Genomic DNA, 19,227 nt, shown 5'->3' on the forward strand with positions numbered 1-19,227 from the left:
AGTAAATAGGCAGTCACTATATACCTGGGATACCGGTACAGCTGTAATGCAGACTGAATAACCCCCTATGTGTATAGTAAATAGGCAGTCACTATATACCTGGGATACCGGTACAGCTGTAATGCCGACTGAATAACCCCCTATGTGTATAGTAAATCACTATATACCTGGGATACCGGTACAGCTGTAATGCAGACTGAATAACCCCCTATGTGTATAGTAAATAGGCAGTCACTATATACCTGGGATACCGGTACAGCTGTAATGCCGACTGAATAACCCCCTATGTGTATAGTAAATCACTATATACCTGGGATACCAGTACAGCTGTAATGCAGACTGAATAACCCCCTATGTGTATAGTAAATAGGCAGTCACTATATACCTGGGATACCGGTACAGCTGTAATGCAGACTGAATAACCCCCTATGTGTATAGTAAATAGGCAGTCACTATATACCTGGGATACCGGTACAGCTGTAATGCACATCTGAATAACCCCCTATGTGTATAGTAAATAGGCAGTCACTATATACCTGGGATACCGGTACAGCTGTAATGCCGACTGAATAACCCCATATGTGTATAGTAAATAGGCAGTCACTATATACCTGGGATACCGGTACAGCTGTAATGCAGACTGAATAACCCCCCAATGTGTATAGTAAATAGGCAGTCACTATATACCTGGGATACCGGTACAGCTGTAATGCAGACTGAATAACCCCCCAATGTGTATAATAAATAGGCAGTCACTATATACCTGGGATACCGGTACAGCTGTAATGCCGACTGAATAACCCCCTATGTGTATAGTAAATAGGCAGTCACTATATACCTGGGATACCGGTACAGCTGTAATGCAGACTGAATAACCCCCTATGTGTATAGTAAATAGGCAGTCACTATATACCTGGGATACCGGTACAGCTGTAATGCCGACTGAATAACCCCCTATGTGTATAGTAAATAGGCAGTCACTATATACCTGGGATACCTGTACAGCTGTAATGCCGACTGAATAACCCCCTATGTGTATAGTAAATAGGCAGTCACTATATACCTGGGATACCGGTACAGCTGTAATGCCGACTGAATAACCCCTATGTGTATAGTAAATAGGCAGTCACTATATACCTGGGATACCGGTACAGCTGTAATGCAGACTGAATCACCCCCTATGTGTATAGTAAATAGGCAGTCACTATATACCTGGGATACCGGTACAGCTGTAATGCAGACTGAATCACCCCCTATGTGTATAGTAAATCACTATATACCTGAGATACCGGTACAGCTGTAATGCAGACTGAATAACCCCCTATGTGTATAGTAAATAGGCAGTCACTATATACCTGTGATACCGGTACAGCTGTAATGCAGACTGAATAACCCCCTATGTGTATAGTAAATCACTATATACCTGAGATACCGGTACAGCTGTAATGCACATCTGAATAACCCCCTATGTGTATAGTAAATAGGCAGTCACTATATACCTGGGATACCGGTACAGCTGTAATGCAGACTGAATCAAATGGGCACTACACACAAAGCGATCTCCCCACATCGCTTCATGTATAGGGGCATAGCGATGGGCATCCCCGCGGTTTGCTTTTGCCCTGGACATTAATATCCAGCACGCTGGATATATCTATAATCTCCTCCCTATAGGTCACACTACATCACCACACTACACCCCTCCTATATGTGGCACTACACCCCCCTATATGCCACACTACATCCCCCTATACACTACACCTCCCTATATGCCACACTACACCTCCCTATACACTACACCTCCCCTATATGCCACACTACAACTCCCTATACACTACATCACAACACTACACCCCCCTATACACCACACTACACCTCCCCTATATGCCACACTACATCCCCCTATACACTACACCTCCCCTATATGCCACACTACATCCTCCTATACACTACACCTCCCTATAAGTCCCACTACACCTCCCCTATATGCCACACTACATCCCCCTATACACTACACCTCCCTATATGCCACACTACAACTCCCTATACACTACATCCCCCTATAAGTCACACTACACCTCCCCTATATGCCACACTACAACCCCTATACACTACACCTCCCTATAAGTCACACTACATCACAACACTACACCCCCCTATACACCACACTACACCTCCCTATATGCCACACTACACACCCTATACACCACAACACTACACCTCCCTATAAGTCACACTACATCACAACATTACACACCACAACACTACACTCCCCCTATATGTCACACTACATCACAACACCCCCTATACACCACACTACACCTCCCCTATATGCCACAATACACACATCCTATACGCCGCACTACAGTATATCGTTACACTAAACACCCCTATGAGCTGCCCTACAACAATACACTCCCCCTATATGCCACACTACAACCCCCTATACATTACACCTCCCTATAGGTCACACTACATCAGAACACCCCCCATACGCTACACCTCCCCTATATGCCACACTACACACATCCGATACGCCGCACTACAGTATATTGTTACACTAAACACCCCTATATGCCGCCCTACAACAATACACTACACACCCTCTATAAGCCTCACTACACCCCCCCTGATATGCTGGAAGGAGGTGTAGAGGTGTCTGGGAGTCACAGCTGGAGGGAGCAAATAGCTAGGGGTGAGGATAAGGTGGGGGGGGGGGGAGGAGGAGGAGGAGGAGGAGTGCAGCTGCCAGATCATACTCCAGGCTGTATGTACACAGAGCCAGTGAGTACAGTGCTGGCTCTAATGGAGGTGGGGATATGCGATGTCAGCCCGGTGCTTCATCACTGACCCATGAATCGGCAACTGCTACAAAGGTGGGGAGATGACAGGGCACCCTGCGATGTAAGCGCCCGATTCTGCCTGCAGGACACCCCAGGACCCGGTGCTGATGACAGGGGACTCCGGCGCTGCCTGCAGGACACCCCAGGACCCGACGCTGATGGCAGGACACCCTCTGGACCCCGCGCTGCCTGCTGGACACCCCGGGACCGGCGCTAATGACAGGGGACCATGGGACCTGGCGCTGACGACAGGTAACTACCACTGCCAGCGCAGAAGTCAACTCTGCTAAAGTCAGCACTAGATGACTGCGAGTGACAAGAGTAGGCGGACACTGCTGGTCAGTTTCCGCCTACTTATCGGGCAGTTGGGGGACCGTTCCGTCACATATCAGGACGATCAGCTGGGAAAAATCAAACAGGTTTGCGTTTTACAACTAGTTGGAACGACCGTTTCGCGCTGTTTGTCAGCGTTTTGCTCCGTGTGGGAACAAACGGCTGATAATCGTTTGCTCCAACACACTAGAAAGATTATCATTCCAACCAGCCAAAAGTTGGCATCTTTCTGATGTGTGGCCGGCATTAGACATGTTTAGCTGAAGAAAGCGCTGGGACATCCAAGAAGAGATAACCAAGAGACAGCTAGAAATACGAGTGAGGAGACCAGATGAGAGGTCAGGAGAGGTCTCGATTTGAGTATCATCAGCATAGAGGTGATATTGGAAGTCGAATGAATTCACCTAGCGATGACAGAGAGAAAAGGAGAGGACCACCTAATGCTAGTGGAAGTGCAGGGGAGGTGGAGTCATGACAAGAGACAGAGAAGGAGCGATCAGAGGTAGGAGGACAGCCAAGAGAGAGCAGTATCACACAGACCAAGGGAGTGAAGGACTTAGAGGAGGAGGGGTGGTCCACAGTGTCAAAAGCAGCAGAAAGGTCAAGAAATCTAAGTAGAGAGTAGGGGCCCTTAGATTTGGCAGCATGAAGATCATTGCAGACTTTAGGGAGAGCAGTTTCAGTGGAGTGGACAGAAACCAGACTGGAATGAATCGATCAGGGAGTGGGAGGAAAGAAAGGCAGTAAGGCGGTAGTAGACAGTACGCTCAAAGAGTTTAGAGGCAAAAGGGAGGAGAGAAATGGGTCGGTGATGGAGCACTGTAATGGGAGCAGACCGATGACTTGGTACACACATCACAGGATACATGATTGGGCACTGTAATGGGAGCAGACCGGGGGCTTGCTACACACATCACAGGACACACGATTGGGACCTGTAATGGGAGCAGACCGGGGGCTTGCTACACACATCACAGGACACACGATTGGGACCTGTAATGGGAGCAGACCGGGGGCTTGCTACACACATCACAGGATACATGATTGGGCACTGTAATGGGAGCAGACCGAGGACTTGCTACACACATCACAGGATACACGATTGGGCACTGTAATGGGAGCAGACTGGGAACTTGCTACACACAGCACAGGATACATGATTGGGCACTGTAATGGGAGCAGACCAGAGGGCTTGCTACACACAGCACAGGACACATGATTGGGCACTGTAATGGGAGCAGACCGAGGACTTGCTACACACATCACAGGACACATGATTGGGCACTGTAATGGGAGCAGACCGGGGGCTTGCTACACACATCACAGGATACACGATTGGGCACTGTAATGGGAGCAGACCGAGGACTTGCTACACACATCACAGGATACACGATTGGGCACTGTAATGGGAGCAGACCGAGGACTTGGTACACACATCACAGGATACACGATTGGGCACTGTAATGGGAGCAGACCGATGACTTGGTACACACATCACAGGATACATGATTGGGCACTGTAATGGGAGCAGACTGGGAACTTGCTACACACAGCACAGGATACATGATTGGGCACTGTAATGGGAGCAGACCAGAGGCTTGCTACACACATCACAGGATACATGATTGGGCACTGTAATGGGAGCAAACCGAGGACTTGCTACACACAGCACAGGACACATGATTGGGCACTGTAATGGGAGCAGACCGAGGACTTGCTACACACATCACAGGACACATGATTGGGCACTGTAATGGGAGCAGACCGAGGACTTGCTACACACATCACAGGACACATGATTGGGCACTGTAATGGGAGCAGACCGAGGACTTGCTACACACAGCACAGGATACATGATTGGGCACTGTAATGGGAGCAGACCAGAGGCTTGCTACACACATCACAGGATACATGATTGGGCACTGTAATGGGAGCAGACCGAGGACTTGCTACACACAGCACAGGATACATGATTGGGCACTGCAATGGGAGCAGACCGGGGGCTTGCTACTCACATCACAGGACACATGATTGGGCACTGTAATGGGAGCAGACCGGGGGCTTGCTACACACATCACAGGATACATGATTGGGCACTGTAATGGGAGCAGACCGAGGACTTGCTACACACAGCACAGGATACATGATTGGGCACTGTAATGGGAGCAAACCGGGGGCTTGCTACACACATCACAGGATACATGATTTGGCACTGTAATGGGAGCAGACCGAGGACTTGCTACACACAGCACAGGATACATGATTGGGCACTGTAATGGGAGCAGACTGGGAACTTGCTACACACAGCACAGGATACATGATTGGGCACTGTAATGGGAACAGACCGGGGGCTTGCTACACACAGCCGAAGATATATGATTGGGCACTGTAATGGGAGCAGACCGGGGGCTTCCTACACACATCACAGGATACATGATTGGGCAATGTAATGGGAGCAGACTGGGAACTCTACACAGACAGAAGAGATCTAAAGATTGAGAACTTACTGCGTTAGGAATTCTGCCGCTGCGGCTCAGGGTAAATGGGAGGTCCAGGGGATGGCTGCATGTTGATTACATCACCTACAGAACACATACAGTAACACAGAAAAATAACTCTGGGTTCCAGAAAATAAATAAATAAAAGTGGAAATAGAATCAAAATCAACACTTACCATCTTCTGCTTTTATCTGAGCTTCCAGGTCTTCAGGGTTCACACACTTATAAGATTCATCCTCCTCCGGAGGTTTACAGCGACCGCAGCAAAATCCACAGCAACAACAGCAGCAGCAACATGTTACCAGACTGCAGCAGATCACCAGGCCCTGCAATACAGCAAAGCGGGACATAACAATTCTCCAGCCCCTCTCCCCATGAGCGCACCAGCAGAGGGTGCAGGAATACAGGTGACACCCCCAGCCTCCACCCCTCACCACTAAGCCAGGCCCCCCTATTTCCACCTCACAAGTTGGGAGGACTGCAGCAGTACCCAGCCTCTCTCCCCATGAGCGCACCAGCAGAAGGTGCAAGAATAGGGCATCGCCTAAGGTACAGGTGACATCACCAGCCTCCACCTCTCACCTTGAACCAGCACTTGGACATGAGGAAGTAATATTTGACGCTCTCCTCCCCGAACTGCTCGGCGACATACAGGCCCATAGAGCCGTACTCGTCATAGATCTTGCGCTTGTTCTCGTCGCTCAGCGTGGTGTTAGCATTATTTATCTCCTTGAACTTCTCAGCTGCCTCTGGGTTGTCTGGGTTTTTGTCTGGGTGATACCGAAGGGCCAGCTTCCTGCAGAGACAGAGGAGAGACTTAACCGAGCTTCATAAGAATGTGCCCCCAAAACCCTAACAGTGTCCACCCCCACGGGGAAAGGACAATGCATCCTGGATAAGACTTTGCCAATAACTAACCTAACGCAGGTAATGTTCATTGTGAAGAGCAGAGCCGGATCCCCCGTACCCCTCCCTTTTCAGCTCCTACCACATATATGTCACTATGTGGACCCACGTAATTACCGATATGCCTTCTTTATGTCATCCTGTGAGGCCCCTTTCTCCAATCCCAGCACCTGGTACAGAGAGGCTCCTGTCCGGGACATCTTCCTCTGAGGTCTGGTGGGCTCCGCCATTGTCTCCTGAGTAGATAAAACTAGGTGGTCAGTACCATAGAGAAAATCGGATCCAGAAGAGCATGTAATAATTGTGCAAGAGTCCTATAGCCGCCATCCAATCACTGTTCTATCACCATCATGTAATAACCGTGCGTATCACTAATGTCCACCAGTCCTATAGCCGACGTCCTCTCGCTCACCATCATGTAATAACCGTGCGTATCACTAATGTACACGAGTCCTATAGCCGCCGTCCTCTCGCTCACCATCATGTAATAACCGTGCGTATCACTAATGTACACGAGTCCTATAGCCGCCGTCCTCTCGCTCACCATCATGAAATAACCGTGCGTATCACTAATGTACACTAGTCCTATAGCCAACGTCCTCTCTCACCATCATGTAATAACCGTGCATATCACTAATGTACACGAGTCCTATAGCCGCCGTCCTCTCTCTCACCATCATGTAATAACCGTGCGTATCACTAATGTACACTAGTCCTATAGCCGCCGTCCTCTCGCTCACCATCATGTAATAACCGTGCGTATCACTAATGTACACTAGTCCTATAGCCAACGTCCTCTCTCACCATCATGTAATAACCGTGCGTATCACTAATGTACACGAGTCCTATAGCCGCCGTCCTCTCTCTCACCATCATGTAATAACCGTGCGTATCACTAATGTACACTAGTCCTATAGCCAACGTCCTCTCTCACCATCATGTAATAACCGTGCGTATCACTAATGTACACGAGTCCTATAGCCGCCGTCCTCTCTCTCACCATCATGTAATAACCGTGCGTATCACTAATGTACACTAGTCCTATAGCCGCCGTCCTCTCTCACCATCATGTAATAACCGTGCGTATCACTAATGTACACGAGTCCTATAGCCGCCGTCCTCTCTCTCACCATCATGTAATAACCATGCGTATCACTAATGTACACTAGTCCTATAGCCGCCGTCCTCACCATCATGTAATAACCGTGCGTATCACTAATGTACACTAGTCCTATAGCCGCCGTCCTCTCACCATCATGGGAGACTTTAATCTACCTGATGTAAATTGGGAGCTGCCTGTTGCAAGTTCCACCAGAAGTAGGGACATGCTGAATTCCTTGCAAGGAGCATCCCTCCAGCAATTGGTGAGGGAGCCCACTCGTAAGGACGCAATATTAGACTTAATACTTACAAATGGTGACTGAATATCTGATGTAAATGTGGGTGAAAACCTGGGATCCAGTGACCATCAAGCAGTATGGTTCAAAATAAAGACAGAGACTGACTCATCGCACACAAAAACAAAGGTGTTAGATTTTAGGAAGGCTGATTTTGTAGAGATGGGAAACTCTGTAAGGGATTCTTTGGCAGAGTGGAAGAACTTGGAAGGAGTGCAGGATAAGTGGGAAAAATTAAAAAGTGCAATTGTAAAAGCAACAGAACTTTGTGTCAAAAGAGTTAGGAAAAACACAAGAAAAAGAAAGCCATTGTGGTTTGCGAAAGAAGTAGCAAGTATTGTGAAAGCAAAAAAGTTGGCCTTTAACAAATTTAAGCAGACGCAGAAGAATGAGGACAAAGAGGTGTATCTTGTTAGACAGAAGGAGGCTAAGAAGGTAATCAGATGTGCAAAAGCACAGGCTGAAGAGAAAATGGCCCAGTCAGTGGGTAAAGGGGGGAAAACTTTTTTTAGGTATATAAGTGAAAGGAGAAAAACAAAAAGTGGAATAATTAGACTGAAGACAGAGGGCGGTATTCAATGAGCCTGATTCGCCAGGTTTTTATGGCGAATTTGTGCTGTTTGGCGAATTTCTGACAAAAACGGTGAATCACCCTATTCAATGACCACATGGCGAATACATTTCAAGGTTTTTTTCGCCATGATTCACCGAGTAGCAATCGCTATCTTTTTATGGCGAAGTGGAATGTGAACTTTTAAAATAAAGTGTTTTGTTTTTTACATTTGGTGTCAAAAAATCAGGAATTTTATTCTGAGGAGGGGCATGCTATTTTTATTCATGTGCTGTAAGCACATAAATATATATTTAATTTTAAAAATAATATTTTTTTTTTTATTTTTTTTTACACAGCAGCCAGCAGGGGGCGCCGGAGCCGAGCCGCTCATTACATATTCATATATTCACTGCACGATCATTACGATCGTGTGTAGTGAATATACGCTCCCCTGCTGGCACCCCCGGGGGGCAGCCTGTGCTGCCTGGCACCCGGGGAGCCCACCTAACCCCCCACAAAGGTCTGGGCTAGGCAGAGAGACTACCATCTCTCTGCCTGGCACCGTCCTCAGGCTCCCTGCGGCAATCGCCGCAGGAGCTCATATTCGCCAGTCAGGGGCTCGCTGCCCCTGACTCGTTGAATACCGGAGCCCGCCGGCTCCGGAACGTGGCGAATGTGCAGCGAATCCAAAAAAGGATTCGCTGCACCTCGCAGGTATTCACATTGAATACCGCCCAGAGAGTGGAAGTTTTCTTGAGGGGGACAATGTAATAGCAGATAATATTAATAATTATTTCTGCTCAGTATTCACTGCTGAAAGAGAGGGGAAGGGGCCACAGTTAAGTTGCAAGTATAGTCAGAAAACTGAGGGAGAGACAAGTACATTTACAGAGGAGAAAGTCCTCACAGAACTCTCAAAACTGAAAGTGGATAAATCAATGGGGCCAGATGGGATACATCCAAGGATACTAAAAGAGCTTAAAGGGGAGCTGGTAAAACCAATAACAGAATTATTCAACCAGTCACTAGCTACTGGAGTAATCCCAGAGGACTGGAAAACATCGAATGTAGTCCCACTGCACAAAAGTGGAAGCAAGGAAGAGGTAAGCAACTATCGACCAGTGAGCCTTACATCAGTAGTAGGGAAATTGATGGAAACACTCTTAAAACAAAGAGTTGTGGAATATCTCAAAACCAGCAATTTACAGGATCCAAAACAGCATGGGTTTACTGGGGGAAGATCATGTCAAACAAATCTTATTGACTTTTTTGACTGGGTGACTAAAGTAATAGATCAAGGTGGGGCTGTAGATGTAGCTTATCTAGACTTTAGTAAAGCTTTTGACACTGTCCCACATCGCAGACTGTTAAATAAACTTGAACGCTTGGGATTGGATTCTAAGATAGTTGAATGGATAAGAGCGTGGTTGTAGTAAACGGAGTACAGTCAAAGGAGGGAAAGGTTACAAGTGGAGTACCCCAGGGATCTGTACTTGGATCGGTGCTTTTTAATATCTTTATTGGTGATATTGCAAATGGAATTGAGGGTAAAATGTGCCTTTTTGCAGATGACACAAAGGTATGCAAAAGGGTAGACACACCAGGAGGGGTAAAACAAATTATTGAGGATCTAGGCAGCTTAGAGAAATGGTCAAGAGAATGGCAACTACAGTTTAATGCCAAAAAATGCAAAATCATGCACTTGGGTCTCAGAAATCCAAAGACTCAATATAGTATAAATGGCACTATAATGGAAACTACTGAGGAAGAGAGGGATCTAGTTGTCACTATTTCAGGGGACTTAAAAGCAGGTAGGCAATGTAACAAAGCAATGAAGAAGGCAAGTCAGATGCTTGGTTGCATAGGGAGAGGTATCAGCAGTAGAAAGAAAGAAGTAATAATGCCACTGTATAGGTCATTGGTACGACCTCACCTAGAGTATTGTATTCAGTTCTGGAGGTCATATCTCCAGAAGGATATAAATACATTAGAGACTGTACAAAGAAGGGCAACTAAAATGGTGCATGGCCTACATCACAAAACTTACCAGGAAATACTAAAAGATCTTAATATGTATACTTTAGAGCAGAGAAGGGAAAGGAGGGACATGATAGAAACTTTCAAATATATCAAGGGCTTTAACAAGGTACAGGTGGGAGACATTCTTCACAGGAAGAGGAGCAGCAGAACACAAGGACATGCACTGACACTAGAGGGAGGAAGGTACAGGTGGGAGACATTCTTCACAGGAAGAGGAGCAACAGAACACGAGGACATGCACTGACACTAGGGGGAGGAAGGTACACGTGGGAGACATTCTTCACAGGAAGAGGAGCAACAGAACACGAGGACATGCACTGACACTAGGGGGAGGAAGGTACAGGTGGGAGACATTCTTCACAGGAAGAGGAGCAGCAGAACACGAGGACATGCACTGACACTAGGGGGAAGAAGGTAAAGGTGGGAGACATTCGTCACAGGAAGAGGAGCAGCAGAACACGAGGACATGCACTGAAACTAGAGGGAGGAAGGTACAGGTGGGAGACATTAGTCACAGGAAGAGGAGCAGCAGAACACTAGGACATGCACTGACACTAGGGGGAGGAAGGTACAGGTGGGAGACATTAGTCACAGGAAGAGGAGCAGCAGAACACGAGGACATGCACTGACACTAGAGGGAGGAAGATTCAGGGGAAATGTGAGGAAGAATTTTTTCACAGAAAGAGTAGTAGATAAGTGGAATAGCCTCCCAACAGAGGTGGTAGACGCAAATACAGTAGTACAATGTAAACATGCTTGGGATAGGCATATTGATATCCTTACACAGAAATAAGGATCAAATATGGTTTGAGGTAACATGTTTAAAAAAAGGGGCAGACTAGATGGGCCAAGTGGTTCTTATCTGCCGTCACATTCTATGTTTCTATGTAATAACCGTACGTATCACTAATGTACACCAGTCCTATAGCCGCCGTCCTCTCTCTCACCATCATGTAATAACCGTGTTTATCACTAATGTACACGAGTCCTATAGCCGCCGTCCTCTCTCTCACCATCATGTAATAACCGTGCGTATCACTAATGTACACTAGTCCTATAGCCGCCGTCCTCTCTCTCACCATCATGTAATAACCGTGCGTATCACTAATGTACACGAGTCCTATAGCCGCCGTCCTCTCTCTCACAATCATGTAATAACCGTACGTATCACTAATGTACACGAGTCCTATAGCCGCCGTCCTCTCTCTCACCATCATGTAATAACCGTGCGTATCACTAATGTACACGAGTCCTATTGCCGCCGTCCTCGCTCACCATCATGTAATAACCGTGCGTATCACTAATGTACACTAGTCCTATAGCCGCCGTCCTCTCTCACCATCATGTAATAACCGTGCGTATCACTAATGTACACTAGTCCTATAGCCGCCGTCCTCTCTCACCATCATGTAATAACCGTGCGTATCACTAATGTACACTAGTCCTATAGCCGCCGTCCTCTCTCTCACCATCATGTAATAACCGTGCGTATCACTAATGTACACTAGTCCTATAGCCGCCGTCCTCGCTCACCCACATGTAATAACCGTGCGTATCACTAATGTACACTAGTCCTATAGCCGCCGTCCTCGCTCACCCACATGTAATAACCGTGCGTATCACTAATGTACACTAGTCCTATAGCCGCCGTCCTCTCTCTCACCATCATGTAATAACCGTGCGTATCATTAATGTACACTAGTCCTATAGCCGCCGTCCTCTCTCTCACCATCATGTAATAACCGTGCGTATCACTAATGTACACGAGTCCTATAGCCGCCGTCCTCTCTCTCACCATCATGTAATAACCGTGCGTATCACTAATGTACACGAGTCCTATAGCCGCCGTCCTCGCTCACCATCATGTAATAACCGTGCGTATCACTAATGTACACTAGTCCTATAGCCGCCGTCCTCTCTCACCATCATGTAATAACCGTGCGTATCACTAATGTACACTAGTCCTATAGCCGCCGTCCTCGCTCACCATCATGTAATAACCGTGCGTATCACTAATGTACACTAGTCCTATAGCCGCCGTCCTCTCTCTCACCATCATGTAATAACCGTGCGTATCACTAATGTACACTAGTCCTATAGCCGCCGTCCTCTCTCTCACCATCATGTAATAACCGTGCGTATCACTAATGTACACTAGTCCTATAGCCGCCGTCCTCTCTCTCACCATCATGTAATAACCGTGCGTATCACTAATGTACACTAGTCCTATAGCCGCCGTCCTCTCTCTCACCATCATGTAATAACCGTGCGTATCACTAATGTACACTAGTCCTATAGCCGCCGTCCTCTCTCTCACCATCATGTAATAACCGTGCGTATCACTAATGTACACTAGTCCTATAGCCGCCGTCCTCTCTCTCACCATCATGTAATAACCGTGCGTATCACTAATGTACACTAGTCCTATAGCCGCCGTCCTCTCTCTCACCATCATGTAATAACCGTGCGTATCACTAATGTACACTAGTCCTATAGCCGCCGTCCTCTCTCTCACCATCATGTAATAACCGTGCGTATCACTAATGTACACGAGTCCTATAGCCGCCGTCCTCTCTCTCACCATTATGTAATAACCGTGCGTATCACTAATGTACACGAGTCCTATAGCCGCCGTCCTCTCTCTCACCATCATGTAATAACCGTGCGTATCACTAATGTACACGAGTCCTATAGCCGCCGTCCTCTCTCTCACCATCATGTAATAACCGTGCGTATCACTAATGTCCACGAGTCCTATAGCCGCCGTCCTCGCTCACCATCATGTAATAACCGTGCGTATCACTAATGTACACTAGTCCTATAGCCGCAGTCCTCTCTCTCACCATCATGTAATAACCGAGCATATCACTAATGTACACAAGTCCTATAGCCGCCGTCCTCTCTCTCACCATCATGTAATAACCGTGCGTATCACTAATGTACACCAGTCCTATAGCCGCAGTCCTCTCTCTCACCATCATGGAATAACCGTGCGTATCACTAATGTACACTAGTCCTATAGCCGCCGTCCTCTCTCTCACCATCATGTAATAACTGTGCATATCACTAATGTACACTAGTCCTATAGCCGCCGTCCTCTCTCACCATCATGTAATAACCGTGCGTATCACTAATGTACACGAGTCCTATAGCCGCCATCTATAGGTCTCATGTACATTAGTGATATGCATGGTTATTATATGATGGTAGAAGAGCAGAGACAGGATGGCAGATATATATACACACGCACTTCTCCCCTGGTCCGCAGTACACCAGACACTGCAGCATCACCCGCCTGTAATACGTTTATCTCTAGAACACAGCAATATACCCGAGCTCTGCTGTCACTTATCTGTATATCCGCATTCTACCACATAGGACAAAATCCATCTTACATATACACTAATAGGGCCATCCCCAGTGTAATCATCTGCAGGAACCATGCCATAAACTGCGGATCACATTTCCTAGGGTTATGTATATAGGACAGCACGGATTATATAGGGAAGGCCCGATCCCGGGCAGGTGTAGGGTTATGTATATAGGACAGCACGGATTTTATAGGGAAGGCCCGATCCCGGGCAGGTGTAGGGTTATGTATATAGGACAGCACGGATTATGGTACTTATGTAGTATCTGGGCTTCCGATTTTGTGATTGTATGCCTTACCTTAAGGCATACAATCAGATACGATGCGATGCGATTTTGCATAGGATTCAATGTTAAGAAGGTCCTGTTCATTTCCCCACTATCCAAGTGGGCATAGAGTTGATTTTATATAGCGTGGCGAGCTCAGCGAGCCACCGAGCCCGAAGCGTGGCGAGCGAAGCGAGCCCCGCGAGGGGACGCATATTTCTTAAAAAGTATTCTGTGTCCGCTCGCCACGCTTCGGGCTCGGTGGCTCGCTACGCTCGCCACAGGTTTGTATCCAACTCCATGCCCACTTGGATAGTGGGGAAAGGAAAAGGACCCCTTTTTCCCATTGAATTCTATGTTAAAATGGACTCAGACCATTTTAACATTGAATCCTATGGAAAAATCTTGACCATCGCATCGCATACGATTTGGTCGCATGCGATGCGATTTCTAAATCGGACGCCCAGATACTACATAAGTACCCGGATTATATAGGGAAGGCCCGATCCCGGGCAGGTGTAGGATTATGTATATAGGACAGCACGGATTATATAGGGAAGGCCCGATCCCGGGCAGGTGTAGGGTTATGTATATAGGACAGCACGGATTTTATAGGGAAGGCCGGATCCCGGGCAGGTGTGGGGTTATGTATATAGGACAGCACGGATTTTATAGGGAAGGCCCGATCCCGGGCAGGTGTGGGGTTATGTAGATAGGACAGCACGGATTTTATAGGGAAGGCCCGATCCCGGGCAGGTGTGGGGTTATGTAGATAGGACAGCACGGATTTTATAGGGAAGGCCCGATCCCGGGCAGGTGTGGGGTTATGTAGATAGGACAGCACGGATTTTATAGGGAAGGCCCGATCCCGGGCAGGTGTGGGGTTATGTAGATAGGACAGCACGGATTATATAGGGAAGGCCCGATCCCGGGCAGGTGTGGGGTTATGTAGATAGGACAGCACGGATTATATAGGGAAGGCCCGATCCCGGGCAGGTGTGGGGTTATGTAGATAGGACAGCACGGATTATATTGGGAAGGCCCGATCCCGGGCAGGTGTGGGGTTATGTAGATAGGACAGCACGGATTATATTGGGAAGGCCCGATCCAGGGCAGGTGTAGGGTTATGTAGATAGGACAGTACGGATTATATAGGGAAGGCCCGATCACGGGCAGGTGTAGGGTTATGTAGATAGGACAGTACGGATTATATAGGGAAGGCCTGATCCCGGGCAGGTGTAGGGTTATGTAGATAGGACAGTACGGATTATATAGGGAAGGCCTGATCCCGGGAAGGTGTATATAGGACAGTACGGATTATATAGGGAAGGTCTGATCCCGGGCAGGTGTAGGGTTATGTATAGAGACAGGATTATATGCAACATAAAAAGCTTGAAATATGCATGCAAATATGCATGAAAAATACTTAAAATATGCATGAAAAGTGTTTAAAATATGCTACATTAAACAATAAAAAAGTAATTTTTAACTTATTTATTTAAAAATCAGCAAAAATGAGTTGCAAATAAACCTCAAAAATAGGCCCACAGCATCTGCAGGTGTCTAGTGCTGTACACAGGATTTTTTTTCTTCCTGGCTGCTACAGCAGACTGCAGTGTCCAAAGCTTTTCTTGCATCAACTACACGGATCCCCATTTCCAGCGCCGATGGATCTAATGTCAGCATAGCGTGTCGGGGTGGCGCAGTGGAAGGCTTCCTCCCTGCGCCACATACTTACTGTGACCCAGTGCTTCCTCCGTGCCGCGTGAAGTCACAACCCTTCCGCCCGGCTACTCTGCTGTAGAAGACTGTCTCTTGGTGTAAAGTCCCAGGCCAGGGGCAGGCAAAGGTTCAGGAGCTTCGTAATGGCATCCGCCCCAACTGACTTTTATCAACATGGATTGGCAGCCTAGAGCAGTGTCAGACATATCGTACATCCAAGGTTCCCCACACTGCGCACATATTGCCCCAGCCTGCACACTCTACCACTACCTGGCCAGCAGCAGCAGGGCAAAGCAGTGCTGTGACTCAAGGGTGGAAAGGAGGCAGGGCCTAAAATATGCACCATCACTAGATTTTAGGTAAAATATGCAATAACCAGTGAGAATGGGCAAAATATGCAAATGCATATGCAAATATGCAAATGCATATAATCCTGTCTCTAGTTATGTAGATAGGACAGTACGGATTATATAGGGAAGGCCTGATCCCGGGCAGGTGTAGGGTTATGTAGATAGGACAGTACGGATTATATAGGGAAGGCCTGATCCCGGGAAGGTGTAGGGTTATGTATATAGGATATTATGGATTATATAGGGAAGGTCTGATCCCGGGAAGGTGTATATAGGACAGTACGGATTATATAGGGAAGGTCTGATCCCGGGAAGGTGTAGGGTTATGTATATAGGATATTATGGATTATATAGGGAAGGTCTGATCCCGGGCAGTTGTAGGGTTATGTAGATAGGACAGTACGGATTATATAGGGAAGGCCTGATCCCGGGCAGGTGTAGGGTTATGTAGATAGGACAGTACGGATTATATAGGGAAGGTCTGATCCCGGGCAGGTGTAGGGTTATGTAGATAGGACAGTACGGATTATATAGGGAAGGCCTGATCCCGGGCAGGTGTAGGGTTATGTAGATAGGACAGTACGGATTATATAGGGAAGGCCTGATCCCGGGAAGGTGTAGGGTTATGTATATAGGATATTATGGATTATATAGGGAAGGTCTGATCATGGGCAGGTGTATATAGGACAGTACGGATTATATAGGGAAGGTCTGATCCCGGGAAGGTGTAGGGTTATGTATATAGGATATTATGGATTATATAGGGAAGGCCTGATCCCGGGCAGGTGTAGGGTTATGTGTTTATAGGACAGCATGGATTATATAGGGAAGTTCTGAACCCGGGAGACAGGTGTATCGAGATATAGATAGATAGATCTATCTATCAGTTATGGCTGCTCCGAGCCCCCACCATCAGGTCTGTATAATCGGCTCACTCTGCAGGAGCGCAGCCTCTGTGTAATCAGCTTATCTGACACATTCCAGCACGAAAGGTGACTATACTCCATGCCCAGCAGCAGGTAGATGAGGGCAATGTCTCTCCACCACACCATTAGGTCAGGCAGTGTATAGGAGACAATGTCTCTCCACCACACAGTTATGTCAAGCAGTGTATAGGGGCAATGTCTCTCCACCACACCATTAGGTCAGGCAGTGTATAGGGGACAATGTCTCTCCACCACACCATTAGGTCAGGCAGTGTATAGGGGACAATGTCTCTCCACCACACCATTAGGTCAGGCAGTGTATAGGGGACAATGTCTCTCCACCACACCATTAGGTCAGGCAGTGTATAGGGGACAATGTTTCTCCTCCACACCATTAGGTCAGGCAGTGTATAGGGGACAATGTTTCTCCTCCACACCATTAGGTCAGGCAGTGTATAGGGGACAATGTCTCTCCTCCACACCATTAGGTCAGGCAGTGTATAGGGGACAATGTCTCTCCACCACACCATTAGGTCAGGCAGTGTGTAGGGGACAATGTCTCTCCCCCACACCATTAGGTCAGGCAGTGTATAGGGGGCAATGTCTCTCCCCCACACCATTAGGTCAGGCAGTGTATAGGGGGCAAAGTCTCCCCCCCCACACCGTTATGTCAGGCAGTGTATAGGGGACAATGTCTCACCCATACCATTATGTCAGGCAGTGTATAGGGGGCAATGTCTCTCCACCCCACCATTATGTCAGGCAGTGTATAGGGGGCAATGTCTCTCACCCCCACCGTTATGTCAGGCAGTGTATAGGGGGCAATGTCTCTCCCCCACACCGTTATGTCAGGCAGTGTATAGGGGACAATGTCTCTCCACCCCACCATTATGTCAAGCAGTGTATAGGGGCAATGTCTCTCCACCCCACCATTATGTCAGGCAGTGTATAGGGGACAATGTCTTTCCCCCACACCGTTATGTCAAGCAGTGTATAGGAGACAATGTCTCTCCACCACACCATTAGGTCAGGCAGTGTATAGGAGACAATGTCTCTCCACCACACCATTAGGTCAGGCAGTGTATAGGGGACAATGTCTCTCCACCACACCATTAGGTCAGGCAGTGTATAGGGGACAATGTCTCTCCACCACACCATTAGGTCAGGCAGTGTATAGGGGACAATGTTTCTCCTCCACACCATTAGGTCAGGCAGTGTATAGGGGACAATGTCTCTCCTCCACACCATTAGGTCAGGCAGTGTATAGGGGACAATGTCTCTCCACCACACCATTAGGTCAGGCAGTGTGTAGGGGACAATGTCTCACCCCCACACCATTAGGTCAGGCAGTGTATAGGGGGCAATGTCTCTCCCCCACACCATTAGGTCAGGCAGTGTATAGGGGGCAAAGTCTCCCCCCCACACCGTTATGTCAGGCAGTGTATAGGGGACAATGTCTCTCCACCCCACCATTATGTCAGGCAGTGTATAGGGGGCAATGTCTCTCACCCCCACCGTTATGTCAGGCAGTGTATAGGGGGCAATGTCTCTCCCCCACACCGTTATGTCAGGCAGTGTATAGGGGACAATGTCTCTCCACCCCACCATTATGTCAAGCAGTGTATAGGGGCAATGTCTCTCCACCCCACCATTATGTCAGGCAGTGTATAGGGGACAATGTCTTTCCCCCACACCGTTATGTCAGGCAGTGTATAGGGGGCAATGTCTCTCCCCCACACCGTTATGTCAGGCAGTGTATAGGGGACAATGTCTCTCCACCCCACCATTATGTCAAGCAGTGTATAGGGGCAATGTCTCTCCACCCCACCATTAGGTCAGGCAGTGTATAGGGGTTAATGTCTCTCCACCACACCATTAGGTCAGGCAGTGTATAGGGGGCAATGTCTCTCCACCACACCGTTATGTCAGGCAGTGTATAGGGGACAATGTCTCACCCATACCATGTCAGGCAGTGTATAGGGGACAATGTCTCTCCACCACAACGATAAGTCAGGCAGTGTA

The 19,227-nt window shown here is 47.7% G+C and overlaps 1 protein-coding gene across 2 annotated transcripts in view; it reads right to left on the reverse strand.

Moving 5' to 3' along the window:
• Window positions 1-19,227, reverse strand: part of DNAJC5G (DnaJ heat shock protein family (Hsp40) member C5 gamma) — a 48,036-nt gene that overhangs the window by 18,471 nt on the left and 10,338 nt on the right. For both annotated transcript variants that reach the window (XM_083178970.1, XM_083178971.1), the window contains exons 2-5: window positions 6,699-6,817; window positions 6,258-6,471; window positions 5,851-6,001; window positions 5,684-5,758 (exon numbers count right to left, since the gene is read on the reverse strand). In XM_083178970.1, coding sequence (XP_083035096.1) covers window positions 5,688-5,758; window positions 5,851-6,001; window positions 6,258-6,471; window positions 6,699-6,811 — 549 coding nt within the window. In that variant the 5' untranslated portion in view covers window positions 6,812-6,817 and the 3' untranslated portion in view covers window positions 5,684-5,687. The remainder of the gene's footprint in view (window positions 1-5,683; window positions 5,759-5,850; window positions 6,002-6,257; window positions 6,472-6,698; window positions 6,818-19,227) is intronic.

Source organism: Crinia signifera, chromosome 3, assembly GCF_055691185.1.
Source record: "Crinia signifera chromosome 3, ASM5569118v1, whole genome shotgun sequence".
Taxonomy (NCBI): domain Eukaryota; kingdom Metazoa; phylum Chordata; class Amphibia; order Anura; family Myobatrachidae; genus Crinia; species Crinia signifera.